The sequence below is a fragment of the Mus pahari genome, chromosome 7 (assembly GCF_900095145.1).
Source record: "Mus pahari chromosome 7, PAHARI_EIJ_v1.1, whole genome shotgun sequence".
Taxonomy (NCBI): domain Eukaryota; kingdom Metazoa; phylum Chordata; class Mammalia; order Rodentia; family Muridae; genus Mus; species Mus pahari.
The window spans coordinates 49205415-49226683 of NC_034596.1; the positions used below are offsets into that span (position 1 = coordinate 49205415).

Sequence of the window (21269 nt, forward strand, 5' to 3'; positions counted from 1 at the left end):
CTTTCCTTTGCTTAAGACCATTTATTTCTGTTCTTTGCTCTGTGTGTTCTAATGACTGTTTCAGCTTTGAGTCTGTCGGTTCTAACTTCTGTTTGATCCTTTCTGCTCCTTAGGCTTTCCCTTGAGGCTTCTTGTTGGGCTATTGAGTTTTAAATTCCATTTACATTTCTGCTTGAGCTCTCTTTAGTCTTATATTGATGTTAGTTTTCAAATTCTGAATTTTACTTGTCATTTCATTGAGTCTTACCTTTGTCTTGTTTATCATTCACATATATATTTTTAAAAGTTTATTCTTTTAAAATTCATTGAGCTGTTTCTTGTATCTTCTTTAAATGTCTTGAACTCTTTGATGATGTCCCTGATTTTTCTTTTAAATTCTGTATTTTCAGCATTCTCATTGCAGAACATTTCTGTAGGAATGGTGGGTATTTTGGGAGGCTACTATCTGGATCTTTCATATTGTTTGTGCTTTTGCAATGAGACCTAGGCATATGGACTTCTTTTGTTAGTTCTCTGTCTGAAAGTAATACCGTAGTCTGGGACAGAGCCCAGGGCCTATAGGACAGGGCAGGCTTGATGGTTGGATATGGTATGGGTGTGATAAAGTCAAGTGGATACAAGGGACTAGTCTGGTATAAAGGATATGGTTGCTCCAGTTATAGAACTTTGGGATGGCTACCTGTGCTGACCAGAGTAGGCCAGGACATGAGATGTGGGATGCATCCTAGATCTGGGGATTGGAGAGGGCTCATGTTGGAGAGGAACTGATGGGCTTCCTGGGCTGGGTCCCATTGTAAGATGCCCGAGCCTGGAAGCTGGATCAGCACAGGAGGGATGAAATCAGGTGGTAGGATTCTACCTCTGCTGGTAGGATGTATATCCTGGCTGAAGTCTGGAGGTTGATGGTAATGTGTATCCTGGCCAAAGCTTGGAGACTGGGAATAGTGCTGCCCAAACTTGGCTAAGGCACCTGGTTGCTGGACCTGGGATAGAACCAGGCACTGGGGAGGGTGTGTGAATGGTAGGATCAGATGGACTTTCCAGGCTAAGACCTGGCACAAGGCATGTAGTAGGACAAGACCTGTCAAAGAGGTTTGATGTGGGAGAGAGATGAAGTCCTAATACTTTTAATGAGAGGCTAAGGATTGTGTCTTAGTCAGGGTTTCTTTTCCTGCACAAACATCATGACCAAGAAACAAATTGGGGAGGAAATGATTTATTCAGCTGTTCATCACCAAAGGAAGTCAGGACTGGAACTCAAGCAGGTCAGGAAGCAGGAGCTGATGCAGAGGCCATGGAGGGATGTTACTTACTGGCTTGCTTCCCCTGGCTTGCACAGTTTGCTTTCTTACAGAACCTGAGACTACTAGCCCAGGGATGGCACCACCCACAAGTGGCTCTTCTCCCTTGATCACTAATTGAGAAAATGCCTTACAGCTGGATCTCATAGAGGCATTTTCCCAACTGAAGCTCCTTTCTTAGCTTGTGTCAAGTTGACACAAAACCAGCCAGTATAGATTGTATTAGTAGTTTTTCTTATTCTTGTTACAGAGTATCTGACAAAAAAGCAATTCATAGGAGTAAAGGTTTCTTTTGGCCTACAGTATGAGATTTAGTTCATTGTGGTGAGGAACAGGGGATGGATGTTAGATGACTATTCTTGCTCCTTTTTATCCACCCTAGGGACCTTTGAACAGGATTTAGTGCTGCCCGCATTCAGGGTGGGTCTGCCATTGTCCTTAAGCTTCCATGGAAACACCATTCTGGAAATAGAGCAGAGTTTCCAAGGTGATTCCAACCAGGCAAATGACAAAGAAGATTAATCCTCACCAGGGAGAATAATCCAAGAGTACATGGTTTCTTAATCAAAGGACACACTGTACCGTTTAGGCAGGAGCATAGTTCAATGAGTTATTATACAATATTATTATGTACATCAAAATTGCCAAAAGTAGATTTAAGTGTTCTCACCTCAAAGAAATAATAAAAGAAATAAATGGTAATGTATAAGTTAGTTAGCTCAATTTAACTATTCTATAAACCACATGTGTATAAAGTACTTATGTGCAATGTTATTTTTTCTATCTTATTCCAGATAACCTAATGAGGCCTCTTTTGAATTATGGTATTGCTTGGTGAGTGTATTTTTAAAATTTTGTACTTTCAGAAGAATACTGTTAACTTGTAGAAATGGATTATATTTTTGTATTACTGTTGCAGTATGTCAATGGGCTTTTTGGTTGAAGAGACTGCGCCACTTGTTTGGAGAGGCCTTATGGTAATGTCAGCCATTGAGAAACTATTGAGACAGGTAAGAAAGTTACATTAAATATTATTTTACTTTGGCAAGGATGCAGTTAATGTATTTGCTGATCTAAGAATTGTTAAAATTTATAGTCAGCATATCTCACAAAGGAACCTACTAGATATGTAGAATGTATGATTACTCATGTTGTACAGAGACCAAATTGCACCAACTTAGCCTTCCTGTTGCATCTTAGTGTAACAATCTGTTGTCTTCCTTTGAATTGTCTTCTGAGTCTGTTGTAGGGAGAGAGTCTCTATTTTCCTGTCTTTTTAGATTCATGGTTAGTTATGAATTATAGGGACCGTGTAGAAATTCTTCAGTTGTAAACAAATGTATACAGACATCTTGTGATGTAAATTCTTTCACAACTTGTGTGTTTATTATTATTTTTACTGTATGTGATTCTGTAGGTAGATATTTAGTGCATGTTCACTCAACTTCTTTCCTGTCAAAGGATATCACATATGACTGCATAATCTACATTTACCAGGTGGACTTTATTTCATTTATAGTTTGCTTAGAATAAACTACTATTTCTCAGTAGGTGAGAGGTTGTAATTGTATTTTAGGTAACTATTAAATCTGTCACACCAGTTTATGGTTATCCCTTATATGTTTGGATTCTGCATTGGGTCTGGTATCATGCTATGGGTTGTTCACTATAATAATGAATATTTCTGTTTTTATTGTCAGATGATCGTGCAACTAATGAATAGGCCATGATCTCTGAGATTCTTTTTTTACTATAACATCTTTGTCTTTCCAACACTTTTGTTAGTGAAGTATTGAAAAATGTTGTTTTTGCTCTTTGGACCAGAATCCTTATACTGTTCCAATTGCTAAATCTTTGGCTGCACTTCCTTCTCTTCCCACCCAGATCCTGTTGTTATTATAGTCATGTGACTCAATGCCCCTCCTCACCGATCCTGTGTGCTTGTGACCTCTGTTGTCTGATTCCAGCCTTTCTTTCCTCTATTGCTGAATATATATAGAATAAAGAAAATATAATCAGTTGCCTGCCCCGCACAGATGGGATCTGCAAAGTCAGTAGCCATCTGAACACTTCAGTCAGCTGAGTTGGCTCATTCTCAACTTTTGGCTCAAGAAATCTTTAAAGGGTTTGGGGAAAAGAAACAGGTTGTACAGTGTGGGAGATTTGATCATGTACTCCTTTGTTACATCTTAAGGTCGGCTACAGCACGTGGCAATGCCTTCTTTATTCCTAATTAGTTCTTTGTTCATAATCTGTGCTTCAAATGTTCTGTATTCTATGTCCACTGTTTGATGGGTTCCTGGCTCTTCATCAGTTTCCTGCTTTTGATAATCAAGGCTTAGTTTATGGTTCTTTTTCTAGCATCTTAAAGTAGAAATTTAGATCATTGGGTTTTAAGGATGCATTTTAAAATTTGATTTCTGTTTATTAATGTTTGTGTACAGGTATGAACTTATATGAGTTTATGTGTACCATGTATGTACAGGGGTTCACACAGGCCAGAAGAGGGTATCAGATCCTCTGTAACTGGAGTTACAGGTGATTGTGAGCCACCATGTGAGCACAGGAAATCAAACCCAGGTCCTATGCAAGAGCAGTGAGCACCCTTCATCACCCTGCCGTCTCTTCAGCCCCTGGGAGATTTCAGAGTAGAAACCTGCAAAAATGCTTACTTGTGGTTCATGCTAATAAGAAGGTTCCCCAATTCGGGTTTTTTTTTTTTTTTTTCCTGTCAAGGCAAAAGTTGATAGATGCATGCTTCTTTGTAAATCATGAATTTTTCAGGTACATTTCGTTAAAGAGAACTTGGATCTTTGAAATCTCAGCATTATGTAGGGTTCTTTTATTAGACTCCAGCTCCTTTTAGGCAGTTTGTTTTTTATGTTTTATTGTAATACTTAACATAAATAATGCATTCAACTCCCCATGGATCATTAGATTGTTTGGATCAGTGGATCTCCAGCATGTTTACATAAAAGAATCATTGAACATTCTTTTAGGAACTCGGATTTCAGGTTACTCCTATGACAGTTAAATCACACCTGGGCGTCTGGTCTATGCATCGACACTTGGGGAGCTCTTACTTGATGCTGGTCCATAAATGAGGTTTAGGAATCTCTGGTTTGGAGAGTTTTAACACTGACATAACCCAATGAGATGAGAATGAGGATTGAGATAGGAAAGGTGGTAGTTGACATACAGTATGGTCCATTGGACCTTTGTCAGAAAAAAGTCAGATTATAGGGCGCTGAGACTAAACTTGCAGCAAAGCAATGGGTACAGGGATACGTTCTGTTCATTAAGTAGGATAGACAACAGAAAGGGGATTGGGAAGCAGATTGGTGGTTTAAAGAGGAATGGCACCAAATCAAAGTGAGACACCTCTGCCAAGGGCGCAGTCATACTTCCCAAGGAACTCAAAGTTATTGAAAATGAGAGGATTAATAAAATGGAATATTATCAAGAAGGCAAAAGGAATGGAATTAGATGTCAGGCAGATGAAATATTTTGGGGAAAGAAGTCTGTAATTCTAAGTTCTAACCTAAAATGAGGAAAGGGCAGATGAGGTAAAATAGCAAGAATAAATAAATTACTCTTGCCTTGATCTTCCTAGTAGAAGGGGAAGGATAATGAGTTTACCTAGTAAAACTTTGACAAATTTCAGTTTTTTGAAAAGTACATGGAAAGGTATCTCCCACTCATTTTCTCCACTTGAACATTTTAATTTGGTGGGTTGAAAGTAGGGCCATAGAGTTAGTATATCTAATTATATTTTTTTCTAGAGTTCTAAAATTAGTTAGTAGTGTAGAGGTAACCTGTTAAACCACTCTGAGCTCCCAGAGGGTGATCTGGGTGATTGCACTTCATGCCACCCTCCAGAGATTTCTGGATTCACGAATGAAAAGACACACACACACACATCATTACTTTTAATATGCCTTATTACCTCAATGGCTGGGCCACTCCTGAACCTCCACATGGCAAACACACTCTGCTCCAGTATTCCTGAGTTGGTCTTGCTAAATCTGTATTTCATTTCTGCTACCCCAGACCCAGTCGGGAGAGTGGCCGCGGGGGCCACTCTCCTGGATTCTTACATGTAGGCGGGCTCTTAAGTCTGCTCTCTCTGCTTCTCGGTCATGGGGATTCTGCTCCTTCTGTCCTGTGTTTCCTCCTGGGAATCCTCAAAGTCCTGCCTCTGTCCCTTTGCCCAGCCACTGGCCTCTGGCTCTTGATTGACCCATCAAAAAAAAAAAACAAAACAAAACAAAACAAAAAAAACTGTTGGCAGGGACAGAATTCCCATGTAAGCACAAATCAAGTTCCCATCGCAGTAGTGCTGAGGATATACTTTTAGGTTCTTCCAGAGGAATCAGTGAAGAAGATAAAGAGATGAACTGCACCATCCCAGTGTAGCAGCCAGGATGCTAAATATCAATGCATTTGTGATCCTCCATAATATCTCTGTTAAGCTGTAGACTCCATGGACAAATCTGGTGCTGGGTCTAGAGTTAGAAGTAGCACTGCAGAAAATCCAAGGGGGGAAATATCCAGTCAATTTGGAAGAGAATCAAGGAAGTTAAATTCTGTTTGTGCAAGACACATAATCAGGAGGAATCCAGAGCCAGGGTAAAACAGATGGGATCCAATAATTGAGAAGCTCCTGTGATGTGGAACTTTGTGCGAAGTCCCAGGTAAATTAGTTGTGTTCAGAGAAGTAAGGGCATTAGAAATTTGAGGCTATTTAAAAAATGTTATTTTAGTATATGAATTAAATAGAATTTAGAAGTAGAGTTATATGAGGAAAGTCAGGTCTAATGCACAGAGAAGAGTCAGGGATCAAGGCGTCACACAGTAGAGCAGGAGCCAAGTTGCCGGATTAACTGTGAGATACCCAGGTAGTTTGAGTACTAGAGATATAAGGGACAATTTAGGGCATGCCTACACTTTAAAGAAGGCTCTGATATTTAAATGAGTTTCCTGTAATTTTTTTTCTATATTTTGCAGCCTTAGTAGGAAGTGACCCTGTTAATATGGGAACAAGAAAGAGGTTGGGAGAGGCTGGGCATGCTATTTCAGGAAGGCAGATCCCTTGAGAGCAAATTCAACATTATACCAAGGACTGGTTAATTGAGTTCAGAATGCAGCAAGGAGTCATTACAATGCCCTGACCATGAATGGGAGGTGGAAGAATTACTATGGGATAGAACCCAGCCAGCATCACTCTAACATAGTGAAGGGTGGTTGGCAGCTACTTTAACCAATTTACATTAGCTTCTGAGGATATCTTAATTCTCAGAATACAGAAGTGATAGGATTGAAAGTTTATTGATTTCAACTTGCCAATTTCTTGTAGAAGAACCTCATCTGTTAAAAGGAAGGAAGACAATTGGTGAATAAATATGGTGTGTGTTTGGGACTGTGTAGGATGTAAAACCATGGCAGGAAGTTTGATAAGGTAGAGTAGGTCAAGACCCAGAGACTAGGTGGGCACACACCTGAGGCTGAGGTAACTCCCAGCTCCCTGCCCGACTCCTGACTTGGAACACATGCCATGCTTCTCACATAAAAGAGACTTGTCCCAAAATAGAGTTCTTCATGCTAATGAGGACCAAAGGGCTTAGTCAGTAAGCTTCCCTTTCCAGACATTCCTTCCTGCCAAAGGTATTTCATGTCAGGCCCACCTGAGAGAGGCCATGGTTTTACACATCCACTTCCCTCATGACGATAAGCTGTTTAGAACCATGGACTGCCTCTTTTCACCAAGATTCACCTTGGGGAGCCATGAAGAATGCCTTTGCCTACAGAGCCTCAGCCCAATCTTCTGTAGATCTCTGTGCTCCCGCTGCCACCCCCTCCCCCACCCACCCTGCGGGTTGTGCCCTGTGACAGAGCAGCTGCAGGCCTACAACCCATGCATTCTCTGATGCACTCACTGCAGAAAAGTATGTCAGGATATAAAAGCAGAAAACCAGGCCGAGAAATGCTGGAATGTATTAGTACTGAATTTATTACTGTTTCTTCTTATTCTCTTCATGTTTGAGATAATGTTTTTTCTATTTTCTGTTTTGATCTTAATCTTTAAAGGTAGAACAATTTAGTGTCTTCCACTCCATGAATTACAACTGGTTTTTAATTTCTCCGTTAGGATTCCCAAGGAAGTTTTTGTTTGTTTGTTTTTGTTTTTTTTTCTTAGAATCTTTAAGTTTGGAAATACAGGATATTGGGAAAAAAAATCGTAGTGGTTAGAGAAAGAAGTGGAGAAGGGAAAACTTCCAAGTCTGGTAGATGGGGACACCCGCCTCTGCACAGCGCACACTCGGAACTGGGGATTTTGGCAGTAGTTTCAGAGGTTTTAGTTCATTCTCTGGTATCCCAAATGTGGAGCAGATGCCAGTTTTTTTTTTCTCTAGGGCTCTGATAATGGCATATAATGAGTGGTTGTTTCCTAGCAACTAGAGAAGTGGTTCATTTTAGCTGATCCTGCAATAGGAATGAGACGTTTCCCCTTGATAGTTGGTATTAGTGAGTTCCTTGACAATGGAATTTCACTTTTGAATAAGGAATGCTCCCAGCCCTTGGTTTCCTAAAGAATTTTTCCTTTGAATTGGGCTAAACTCTGCTTAATCCTGTATAAAATGAAAAAAGAAAATGTTTGAACTCCCCTAAGTACCTCTCCTGGGAAGGGCCAAACGAGTTTGATAGGTAGTTTTGCAAATGGCAAGTGATTATACAAGAAGCTATAATAGGCCTGTTTTTCCCAGTGTTTAATTAACAACCAAGTTCTTTTCTGTATTTAATGTTTGCAAGAATAGAGGTTTATTAAGTAATGACTAATGTCTTGTGGAAATAAGTATATATACAGTTTTATTAGCAGTACTATTTCATATGAAGTGTACATAGCAAAAGTATGCATTATCCGGTGATGCAAGCTGTTTTCTCTGTCATATTCATTATTATACCCACAGATCACAGGTAGACACCTATCAGAGTTCAGTTTAAGGTTAGTAGTTGTAAGTATTTGCATTTAACTGAGTCAAGTTCTAAAATTCTTCCTGTTGGGCAGTCGTGATAACTGCGGGAATCTGACAGTTACAACAAATGGTGGCAAGAAGACATTGCAACACATGAGTTTCTTTGTCATTCACAGTCGGCCAGTTTCTAAGGAGATTATTCATTTTTCTTCTTCTGACATATAAATAATAGAAAATACTTAGTTATACAGTAAGTTTCAAAGGTTCTTAGACAATTAGGCAAAGAGATAGAATATGAAATGACATTTTAAGACAATTAAGTTAGTTAGTTCTGTCTAAGCACACCGAGAAGATGCATCGCCTTCCAGGGCACAGGTTCTTTGAGAACTCATTCACTTGCAGGTGAAGTCACTGGCAGTCATCGTGGTCAGGTGGTATCTCACCGTATTCCTTCTTTATCAGGTGCTCATCATGTTTAAAAGTGATTTGATGGATCTCTCCGAAGCATTTAGAATTAAGAATACTGCAATCCTCTGCTCCACCAGTTGAGTAGAGCTATTGGGGTAACAGTTAAGGTGGAGCACCCAGAAACTGGAGGGTGGCTAGTAATCTCACAGGCGCCTCGGTAACACTTAATGTACTAGTGTTACAATAACTGGATAATGCTACACATTATCCCAGCACGGTAGCTGGCAGAACAATAAATCCTTAAGTAGAAAGGAAGAAAGAAAGAAAAGAGAAGAGGGGAGGGAGGGAAGGAAGAAAGGAAGAGGAAAAGAGACTGAGGGGAGAGGCTGCAAAGGTCAATGTGGGTGATGGGTGGGGAAGGAGGTGGCAGAATTACAAAAAAAATGTATTTTTACATATGTTATATGTATATGCTATCTTTTAACAGGTATATGATGATTTTAAAAATAAAACTATAACCCCCCCAAACCAAGACAAACAAACAAACATCAGAATTAAGAATACTGATTCAATTGGATAGAAAGTAGTCTTTCAGGCACCAAAAACTTGTACTTTAAAGAATAAGATCTTTTTTTTTTTAAAGCAAAAAAAAAAAAAAAAAAAAAAAACATGGTTTCTAGATAGACTAGCTCAATTATTCCTATTAGATTTCTTTGAAAACTTAATCAAAGGATAAAGAGTTGATTATACTGAGTCCAGTTTTGAGTTTTCCTTTCCATTTAAAAAGTATAGATTAGATTAAGACTATAGAAATATGCTATGACTAAAGCCATTCTTTGTGTTTGTTATTTATTTATTTAAATTTTTTTATAGCTCTGCATTGCTCTGGCTGTCTTGGAACTCACTCTGTAGTGTGGGCTGGCCTCAAGCTCACAGACATCTGCCTGCCTCTGCCTCTGAGTGTTGGGATAAAAGACATCTGTCATCGTGCCCAGCTCTCTGAGATAATTTTAAAAGGCAGTCTTACCAGTAAGAAGTCTGGCTTGATTAGTCTTTTAGAGACCATGCACTCATTCATTAGTCAGCAATTTATTTTGCTGACATGAGATAATGTTTAATACGTCCTAAGCCTTTTTGTCCTTGTCAGCCACTGACACGTACTATTTGTGTGTTGATGCCATAGATGGAAGAATGTGCAGTACATAGCTATGGACATCATAGTTACAAAGCGACAGTTTTAGTTACAAACCTACTTTTTACTGTAAGTGTGAGATTTACATAGACTGGGACTTTGAGGGCTTTCACACACTGTTGGGCAGCGTTGTATTTGAGGCAATTAAAATTGGAACTTCACGAGTTATTATGTGGGGTTGAGCACCGTGGCTGGGGGTGGGGCTTCTCTAGGATGGCAGATGCTGCAGCCTTATTTAGATTCCACATCAGAGAGCATGTTGTCAGGGGAGTTAGAGGTAGCCTATGAATAGTAATTGATATTACTTCTTCCTACTAAAACGTCTTTTCCTGTTAATGGTTGGAGATGACTTACATGAGAGCCTTCCCATCCCAGTGATGTTTCTATATGTATGTTTCTATACTGTTTCTATATGTAGCCATGAACACTGATGTACAGTTGTTTCTGCATTTCACTGGGCTAGAGTCTAGGACCACAAGCTACTGCAGTGTTGCAGGCTGGCACCAACTGTTTTGAAGTCATTTATACCAAATTGCTCAAGAATTGGAGTAGATCTGTCACCCCTTCCCCAATCTACATCTGTCTCTAGCCCCATTAAGGCAGGGTAGAGACACTTTTTACCCAAACTACTTAGTGACGCGAAACTCTAGACGGGTAATTTTTGTAGGAAAGCGACAGAAACAAAGCAGTTGTGAGAAAAGGAGCCCTATTGCTTTGCTGTGAGAGTCACTCCTCCTTCTGTGCAGTGTTAGTCTGAGCAGCTTGTGGGACTGGGAGCACCCTAAGGGAGGCCATGTGTCATCATTCGGATCACATGTGGCCGAATCGGGCTGCTGCTCCATGTTGCCATTTGGCCTCACATCAGTCCCACTGTGGGCTCCTTCACAGATAAAGGCACTTTACTCTTCTTGGCTACAGTTATTCTCTTAGGCTTTAGGCCTCTGCAGATCTTGTACTATCTTGCATGCTAAAACTAGCATGTTGTCTTCTGTTCCCCCATTTGGTATGCCAGTAGCTGTTTCTTCACACTGACTTCTGTGGCACACGTGGTCTTCTTACCTTGTTTCTTATTCTTTTGCTGTAGGACTTTTCACTACTATATTATGTGTTTTACCCTGGCTATCTCCCATACTTCCCAATCCAAAGGATTTGCCTGTCTTCGGTATAACTTCTATTGGCAAATGTGTTCTGAGCTGTTGGTAGGCCTTCTCAGGCTGTGAGCTCAGGGCGTGGGTTTGCTCCCCCGTTGTGGACACAGGTGCTTCCTAAGGAGAGGTACACTTAGTCTCCCAGGGCTTCATCCCATTGTATTAGTCAGGGTTCTCTAGAGTCACAGAACTTATGGAATGTCTCTCTATATTAAGGGAGGTTTTATTGTAATGATTTAGTCTATAGTCCAACTAACCCAACAATGGGCAGTTGTGAATGCCCATTGTAAAAGTCTTAGTAGTTGCTCAGTCTTCAAGTCTGGTTGTTTCCCTGGTTTTCTGTATAAGCTGGAATCCTGAAGAGGTAGGTACCAGCAGATGCGCTGGCAAGTAAGTGCAAGTTGGCAAAGAAGAGTGAGTCTTCCTTCTTCCAATGTCCTGCTGTAGGCCTGCAACAGGAGGTGTGTCCTAGATTAAAGGTGTGCACCACCACACTTGGATCTGTAACTTGCTTTGCTCGGGCCGACCTTGAACTCAGAGATCTGCTTTTCCTCAGTCTCCTGGGATTAAAAGCAGGAACTACCTTGCCTGTACCTAAGCTTTTCATGGTGAGAAGCCTGTGTCTTCCAGCCTCAAGATCTGGATCATGGGTGTACCCTCAGCATCTGGATTGTAGTTCATTCCAGATGTAGTGAGCTGACAAGCGGGAGTAGCCAACACACCATCATATCAGCTTTCATTATCTCCAAGTGAGCATGGAGAGTCCTCTTTACTCACAGGGGATCGTCGTCCCCAGTTTTTCTTAGATCCAGAGACTTTAACAACAGATTCCAGTTATTGTTGTTCCCGATATCCAACTACATAAGTAAGGGAGATCAGAGCACAACAGAGTGTGGTCTAATACCAGGCCTGAATGTAGAAAAAAACCTAACAAATACCAGGAAGAGAAGTTAGCATTGCAAGTCTGCAAACCTTTCCCATTTCCTTCTTGTTTTTGTACCGGAGCAAAGGAGTGCCACAGAAGCCTGGGAACAACCATTTTGTATGGTAGGTTATAACTGTAGCTCTAATGGAGTCACAATGTATCTTTTTCTTTTCTTTTCTTTTCTTTTCTTTTCTTTTCTTTNTTTCTTTCTTTCTTTCTTTCTTTCTTTCTTTCTTTCTTTCTTTCTTTCTTTCTTTCTTTCTTTCTTGAGAAATGCTAAAATGGCAGTCTCTTATTTAAGAAGACCAGCAGTCAAAATTAGTACAAAAGGAAGTGTTGCTAAAAACTGTGCTCCACCAGTGGGGTATACTGATCAAAGGAGGGTGGAAAGCATAGATGTAATTCATTAGCAGTAGAAACAAGTAAGGCTAAAATAATTTCCCTTTGAAATGAACCAATTTTAGAAAAAGGCTAATTGCCAAAAACCTTTATAATAGTCCATTTTTTCTCTTAGGTATATCCAGAAGAATTCCTCACTTTTTTCAGTCAGTCCTTTTTTTTTTTTTTTTTTGTATAGATGTTGAAGAATAACCTGGAAAGATTTGAACTGTGTGGCAGGAGTAATATGTCTTGCCTACTGCAGTGATAATGAAGAAGACCTCATGAGGGTCATGCAAGATTATCTTCTGATCCTCCAGGAAATCTCAGAGCTGTGGTCTCTGATGGACAGACAGGCAAAGGCTTACCTTGTCTCTAGATGAAGATGTGGGATCAGGGATCAGTGTCAGATGTCTGACTCCTGCTGGAGTGTCTCAGACTACACAGAGTCTTGAACAGATCCTAAGAAGGCTCTGAGGAGCTATGGCATGGAGCTTCCTAGGAGGAGAGTGCTCTTCTTAGGCACATACTGAAATTGGTACTCCTAAGGTACATTGATTTGCATATTTAATATTTCTGAAATTGGAGTAAACTTTATAATAAATAACATCACAACATTCTTTCAGTGTCACTGTTACCATTTCTTTTTAGCTCCCCCCCATGCTACATAAAGTAGTAACATATCGAGGCCATGATTATTTAGCTATGGTGAGATACAATATCTTTTTCTGATGATTATTTGAATGCTGATAGTTTGACATTTATCACTTGTTTAGTTTGGTTTCTGTTTCTTGGAGAACTTGGGGAAGAAGTAATTTATCTTTCTTAGTTTTTCACAGTACAGTCCGTTGTTATCAAGGGATTCTAGGGTTGGAGGCAAAGTCAGTAACTGGGAAGCAAGAACTGAAGTAGTGCCCATGAAGAAAGTCTACTAACTGGCTTGCTCGCCTTGGCTTGCCCAGCTTACTTTGACATCTTCCTTTATAATTTGTAGTCCCTTGATCTCCTTTGGTTGTCTTAATGCTCTAGCTAAGACTTCAAGTACTATATTGGAGAGATATGGAGGGGTGGGCAGCCTTGTCTTAGTCCTGATTTTAGTGGACTTGCTTTGAAGTCCACTTAAATGGTTTCTCCATTTAAGTTGATGTTAGCTATAGGCTTGCTGTAAACTGCCTTTATTATTTTGAAGTATGTCCCTTGTATCCTTAATCTCTCCAGGACTTTTATCATGAAGGAGTATTGGAGTTTGTCAAAGGCCTTTTCTACTACTAATGAGATGATCATGTGAGTTTTTTTTCTTTCAGTTTGTTTATATGGTGGATTACATTTACTGATTTTTGTATATTGAACCATCTGTGCATCTCTGGGATGAAGCCTATTTAGTATTGGTTGATGATCTTTTTGATGTGTTCTTGGATTTGGTTTGCAAGTATTTTATTATTTTTGCATTTATATTGATAAGTGAAATTGATGTGCAATTCTCTTTTGTGATTGAGTCTTTATGTGGTTTGGGTATCAGAGTAACCATGGCCTCATAAAATACATTGATCAATGCTCTTTCTGTTTCTAGTTTGTGGAAAATTTGAGGAGTATTAGCATTAACTCTTCCTCAAAAGTTTGGTAGAATTCTGTGCTAAAACCATCTAGCCCTGGGTTTCTTTTGTTTCGGAGAATTTTAATAGATTGTTTCTATTTCACTAGGGCTTATTAGTCTGTTTAGATTGGTGGCCTGATCTTGAATTAATTTTGTTAAGTAGTATATACTGAGGAAATTATCTGTTTCTTCCAGATTTTCCAGTTTGGTGGAGTATAGTTTTTTAAAATATGTTCTTATGATTTTTTGGCCTTCCTCAGTGTCTGTTGTTTTGTCCCTCTTTCTGTTTCTAATTTTGTTAGTTTGGATAGTCTCTCTATACCTTTTAGTTAATATTGGATAGGTGTTAATCACTCTTATTAAGTGACTCAAAGAACCAGGTCTTTGATTCATTTGTTCTTTGTATTTTTGTTTGTTTCAATTTTATTGACATCATCCCTGAGTTTGATTATTTCTTGCCACCTTCTATTTTTGGGTGTGATTTAATCTTTTTGTTCTAGAGCTTTCAGGTGTGCTGCTGAGTTGCTAGTGTGAGATCTCTCCAATTTTTTAATCTAGGCATTTAGTTCTATGAAATTGCCTCTTAGAACCTCCTTAATGTGTCCCATAAGTTTGAGAATGTTGTATATTCTTTTTCATTCAGTTCTAGAAAATCTCTTAATTTATTTCTTGACCCATTTTTCATTCAGTAGTGAATTGTCCAGTTTCCATGAATTTGTAAGCTTTTTGTTGTTTCTGCTTATTATTGAAATCCATTTTTAGTTTATGGTGGTCAGATAGTATGCAGGGCATTATTTCAATTTTCTTTCTGTTATTATTTCTTTGTATTGAGACTTGATTCGTGTATGTCCTAACCTACCAATGTTATTTTTCCTCCTTATCACATACTTAAGGGCTGCCAACTATATCATTTTTCCTGAAGCAAATTCTCCTGTTGTCAGTCATTTGAAAGGCTGTCAGTATTGTTTAAAGACAGCCCCCTTCACGCTTTACCCCCTCCTTCAGTTAGATTTTGGGAATATTGTTGTAAATAGTTAAGTTATGAAACCTGGGCCCAAAGATCCTTTGCCTACTGTCACCATCTCTTACAGGTTCAAAACACTGTTAATGTTGTGTTATTCTCTACCGTTTCATTCAGAAGTGTTTGATGGTTGCTTTACACAATATCATTCCTGTTTATAAATCATCCAACAAAATAAATGGCAAACGACTTTTAAAAAAGTATTTCTTACTGTTGCTATTTCTCTTGTGTGCCTGTGTATTTTATTTATGGCCTACCTGTGTGGCTATGTAAACCAATGTTAGGTCTTTATAGTTTGTGTATTGGTAGAGACAAAGTCTCAAGTGTTTCCTGAATATAGAAAACATCAATTAAATAGATCAAATTAATGTATTATCCCTAGAGAATTCTATGCTCCTAAAAATATCTACTTATTAATAACTATTCCTATGTGTCAAACCTTATTTTATTTATGTATCCCATTTCTTTAACCCACAAAATTCTAATAGTACTACACTGATTTTAAAAATGAGGAAACAGGCAAAAGAAGGTTCAATAAATAACTAGGCCAGGGTGCCATCATGTACCTCTGGGCTTCTAACTAAAATGCACATCTCAAGTTTGAATAGTCCTATATTTTCTCTTTAAAAAGTAAGAACATATTTGCATGATTTCTGAAATAAAATGGTTGAGTTTGAGTTGTCTTTTTATAATCTGGTTGAAACTTCTGTTTTATACTTAATAATCTAAACATTTTATACTTACTTTTCTGTATATGGATGTATTGGATGTGCATGTACCATAATGTATGGAGGCTGAGAACAATTGTAGGAGTTCATTCTCTCTTTCCACCATGTGGCATGGGGGATCTGACCTGCTTGCCAGGCTTGCTCACAGGCATCCTTACCTGCTAAGCCTTCTGACCCTGTTCTTCATAATAGGGGCTGTTTCTGAGAAAATATGTTTGTAAACCTCCTTACTTTGGTATTCATTATTTAAATACCCATCTTCATTCAATTCGTTCAATTGCATTTTTTTAACAAGGTAATATGCTATTTGGAGGAAGTTTTTATATAAGGGCAAATTACAAGATCTTTTTTGTTGTTTGATATCAGAAAGTTGATATTTTTATGTTATTATGTCAGTAAATATAGTAATGTAATTCATTTATTAATATAGTAGCCAGAAGATTAGATTTTAAATGTTCTTGCCACCAGAAATGTCTATACAATGATTTAATCATTCCATATATGTCAGAATACCATATTATACTCCATAAATATAGTCATCAAAAATTAAAAATAAACTCATAAAACTGAATTAAGTTGTTTTGCCTGTTCACTGTTCGAATTTGATTGTGTAGCACCTAGATGCAGTGCCTTTCCAACTTATCTAGAACAAGTATTATTCAGAAGGGAACACCAGTGATAGTAGATACTGTATATTGGTTTCATTGAGATTAAAACAATATTTTTTTCTTAATTACAGAGATTTCTGAATTAATTATTTTCTCTCGCTGTGACAAAATCAATTTAAGGGAGAAAGGGTTTGTTTTGGCCCCCAGTGTGATGGTAGAGCTGTTCCCAGTGTGATAGTATGTTCAATCATTGTGGGAAAGCCATCACAGTGTGTCGGTAAAGACAGTCATAGTTGAGAAGTCATGAATTTGAGATAGCAGATCACATTGCAGCTGCAGTCAGACCAGAGAATGATAAATTCTAGTTCTCAGCTTGCTTTCCTCCCATATAGTCCGGAACCCCATGACCATGGGATAGTGTCACACACAGTCAATAACTCTAATCTAGTAATCCTTCATACACATGCCCAGAGGCTACCGTTTTCTAGATAGTAATGAGAGACATGCTTGGAGGGTCTGCTTCGTGATTCTAGATCCAACAAGCTGATTGACAAAATTAACTGCCACAACTTCTATAGTGGCTTCGGGGATTTATGGAAGCAGGTAGCTATTGGCAGTTCAAAAATTAGTTCCAATTGAGTGATGTCTTTGGCTAACTTCAGTCATTGGGTTCTTTTCAAATCACCAAATCACCAGACAGATATTGTGAAAAGTTTGGGTCAGAGAAAGAATTAGAGGTTGCAGTACCTACAAGACTACCTGCTTTCTGACATTGAAAGCTCAGGGCTTCCCTTAGTGACAAGAATTTGCTAGAAGGCCTCATGAGCACACTGAAAGCTATTTATACTTCTACTTATGGTTTATTAATGGAGAAAGGTCACATATTAAAATCAATCCAGGAGAGAAATGCACAGACTACATTCTAGTAAATTACCAGATGTAGCCTCTCAGTGTCTTTTCTCAGCGGATGTGTGGCAATTACCCACAAAGTGTCATCAAGCAGAGATCACCCAAGTTTTGATCTTGATGGTTTTATTGGCACTCTGGGGCCTGAGGCATAAGTCATTGTTCAGGTGGCTGATCCCTGCATCTGCTCTCCCATGAATGTCTCAGAGCCACACTCACAGACTGGATGGCTAGCTCAGGGCAGAGACCTTAGTTACTGTCAGAAGCTGCGCTCAAAAGCTGATGATTTGTGCCCTTATTAGGAAAGGTTAAATTCTTCACTGCAGACAAATACAGCTTAAGGATATCAAGTTTGCAAATAAAAAAATTCAGAATGTTCCAAAATTCAAAGTGTGATTGCCCAAGTGGGAAATGGTGTCCTGACCTCATATGGCAGCTTATAGTAAACATGCAGATATATTAAAACTATAAAATTTATCTCCAGATTATGTATGTAAGTTGTGTGACATATATAAATATATTTTATGTTTATAGTAAACATGCAGATATATTAAAACTACAGAAATTATCTTCAGATTATATAAGGTATGTGACATATAAATATATTTTATGTTTATAGTAAAAATGTAGCTATATTAAAACTATAGAAATTATCTTTTGACTATATGTAACATGTGTGAGATATATAAATGTATTTTATGTTTAGACTGGACTCTCATTTTATGTATGCAGGTATTCCATATGTTCAAAAAAATTTGTGTACATGTATATTTGTATGTACTTTGCTTAGTTTTACTCCCAGGCTGCTAGAAGTTACTAGAGAAATCTTTATAAGTGCCCTTTGGATAGTATATGTGTTAACTTTCTTTTTTATGTGAAGACTGTTATTTACTATATGGCATATTAATGAATACACAAGATTACAGTTCTTTAATTGACAAACAAGACAGGTTAATAGTTTTCTTTGATTCTGTTAAGAACTGAAATCACCAGTCTTTTGGAGAGGTTTCCTTCATCATCCAAGATACTGCATCATTTAAGATACATCTATGAGAATACTGACAGTAAAGAACACTTTGCTAACTTCTGTCCTTGTCCTGGTTCAGGGTGATCTTGATTCTTCTGGACTGGTCTTTGGTGCTTGGTTATGTGTTTCTTCATCATTTCACAATGGGTTTGATCAGGGAATGCTTCTGTGTGTTCATGTGGAGTATCAGCAGTGGGGTGTGATCAAAGGGTGGTTCTGTGTGTTCACGGGGAGTGTTCACAGCCAGGTGGGGATATGCTTGAGCTCTGCCTGGCAGTTATAACCACCTGGAAGTGAAGAATCTGGAGCTTTGTGGCAAATACAAGGTAAAGCTGTCTTTGGGTTGGAAATATGCATGCATGTTTCAAGCCAATGCCTGTTATTTTACCCATTTACTCCTGTTGTGTGGTATATCAGGACCCTTCTCAAGTGATGTCATGAAAGATACACGAGGAAAAACTGTCTTTAAAACCACTGTCAGAGACACCTTGCTTGTCACGTGTCCCAGTCTATGAATCCCTGGCTTCATCTACAGACAGACATCATGGCAGTAGGCACATGTGCAATAGGAAGGAAGCTGTCCCTCTCCAAAGACAGGAAGCAGAGGTTTGTAACACTGCCCACCAATCCATAGAACACATTTCTTTTGTTCTGTTTTCCCTCTTCCTCATCCTTAGAAGCTCTAACATTGGTTTCTATAATTTTCATTCTCTACGGTTTTGTGTGGATGTGCATGCGAGCCCAGGCAAAGGAAGCCAGAGGTGGCAGAAGCCTTGGTGTGGAGTTACAGACAGTTGTGAGCCGCCACGTGGGTGCTGGGAATTGAACCCTGGCTAGTCCCCTGGAAAAACAGCTAGTGCTCTTAACTGCTGGGCCGTCTCTCCAGCCCTGCTCAGAAGCTTTTTATCCTAGGTAGTCTGCACTTGCATTGTAAGTAAGAATAATTTTAAACCATCTTTTTTATTCTCAATATTTATGTTTCTTCTTAGCCCTCTGCTCCAGACTTTTAAAATGAGTATTCCATCTGTATCCCAGACTCTATGTTCCTCGCAGGCCTTGTCCCCAAATTCCTGCACATGAATTAATAAACGTTAAAGTCAGTCTTTGACTTTGCTCCATTTTATCAAATCTCTCCATCCACATTTGTGCATGCATGTATAGACAGCATTGTCAGGCTATGTAGATGCCATTTGTAACCCCATTTTTCCTGAATTTAGTGGAGAGGTTGTTAATTACACACACACACACACACACACACACACACACACACACACACACCACACACATACCCTGCTCTAGTAACCACATTTGTCACCAGTGGTAGAAGTGAAGGGGCTCAAGGCAAGTTGTTTGGCTTCCTCACAGGGGAACACTTTGTTTTTTCCCTGTACTTTGTGAGGTCTGCATTTGAAGAACATGGCACCTGCAGTGAAATTATCTTATGGCAGAAAAGGTACAGAAAGAGTCCAGATCTACAGATTTATAGGGCCAAGATTGTGATGAGAAAATAAAGTAACAACCACTCTGGATTTGTTTAATTTTGGCTTTTGGTAAGTAAACTGGTGCTGCCCCAAAGGACTAAGCACTGTCAATTAGGCTTTCTCTGTCTTGCATCTCAAGGCATCTTAAGATTCGTAAGTCTGTTCCAGTTAGAACAAGCAACTTGGTCCATTAACCAAGAGCTCTGACTTGACCTAGTGATGTTCACTACATACTACCCTGACTTTCTTCCTTATAGAAAACTTCAAAGCTTTTCATACATTTGTTTCCCCTCATTTACTATAGTTTCATCAGGGTCACCAAAAATAAAATCTTGGACTGGGTATATGGCCCAGTGGGCAAAGTGCTTGCTTTATAGGCATGGGTGCAGAACCCTAGATCCCACATGGAAACTAGAGGCACGTTTGTCCCATAGGACTGCAGAGTGAGAATAGGTAGGTCACTGGCCAGCCATTCTAGTGAATTGGTGAGTTCAGGTTCAGTGAGAAACTTTGTCTCAAAAATTAGGTAGAGTGATAAAGACACCCAACAGTGACCTACACACACACACACACACACACACACACACACACACACACACACGTGCACACTCATGCACGCGTGTACACACACACAAACATACACACACACATATATATGTACTTTTCAATCATCCCCACCACTTTCATCGTCATTTCCTCTTTATCACCACTGTTACCACCACTATCTTCATCATCAGTGTTGAGGCAGGATCTCACTGTATAGCCTGGCTGGCCTAGTACTCATAATATAAAACAGTCTGGCCTGGAACTCACAGAGACCTGGTGGCTCCGCCTCCTGCATGCTGGGATCAGGGATGAGCACTACTACTCTAGGCCCTGGACCTTTCTTAAAGCTCTCTGTCTGCAGCATTTTCTGTACTAGCCGTAGCCATGAACTGCCCTTCATTATTCCTTCCTTGGCATGTCTCCTTTTGTGCTGTCTGCTTCTATTTTTTCTCCTTGTACTCTATGCTTTCTCTTCTCTTCTCTTCTCTTCTCTTCTCTTCTCTTCTCTTCTCTTCTCTTCTCTTCTCTTCTCTTCTCTTCTCTTCTCTTCTCTTCGCTTATGTCTTAGGCATAAGTCCTCAGCATAGGAATTCTTGTTCAGATTTTACAGGTTTAGAAGTTACCTTGCTCCAGGTCGTTAACTTAGCAAATGATACAGTCATCATTTAAACTTAGTCTGAATCCTGGGCTGAGGAGATGACTTAGTCAATAAAGTGTTCTCTGCCCAAGCATGGGGACCTGAGTTTGGATCCTCAGAACTCATGCTCAGGTAGATGTTGTGGCACTTGTCTGTAATGCTGTGTTCAGTGGGATGGGAGGCCAACTAGCCTGGCATACAGGGGCCAAACAAGAAGAGACCATGTTTCAAATAAGGTGGAGGTGAGGACTGACACCCAAGCTTGGCCTCTGACCTCCACATGCACACCTGGCATGCATGTACCCTTCCCCTGCATATACACATACTCAAATGAGGTAAACCTATACCTGCATATACACATACTCAAATGAGGTAAACCTATACCTGCATATACA

General features: G+C 39.3%; 1 protein-coding gene across 1 annotated transcript in view; it reads left to right on the plus strand.

Annotated features, from left to right (window-relative positions):
• The window catches only part of Nubpl (nucleotide binding protein like), a 187294-nt gene that overhangs the window by 59284 nt on the left and 106741 nt on the right, over window positions 1-21269 (plus strand). Inside the window, exons 4-5 of the mRNA XM_021202243.1 lie at window positions 2096-2135; window positions 2221-2311. Of these exons, the coding sequence (XP_021057902.1) occupies window positions 2096-2135; window positions 2221-2311 (131 nt within the window). The remainder of the gene's footprint in view (window positions 1-2095; window positions 2136-2220; window positions 2312-21269) is intronic.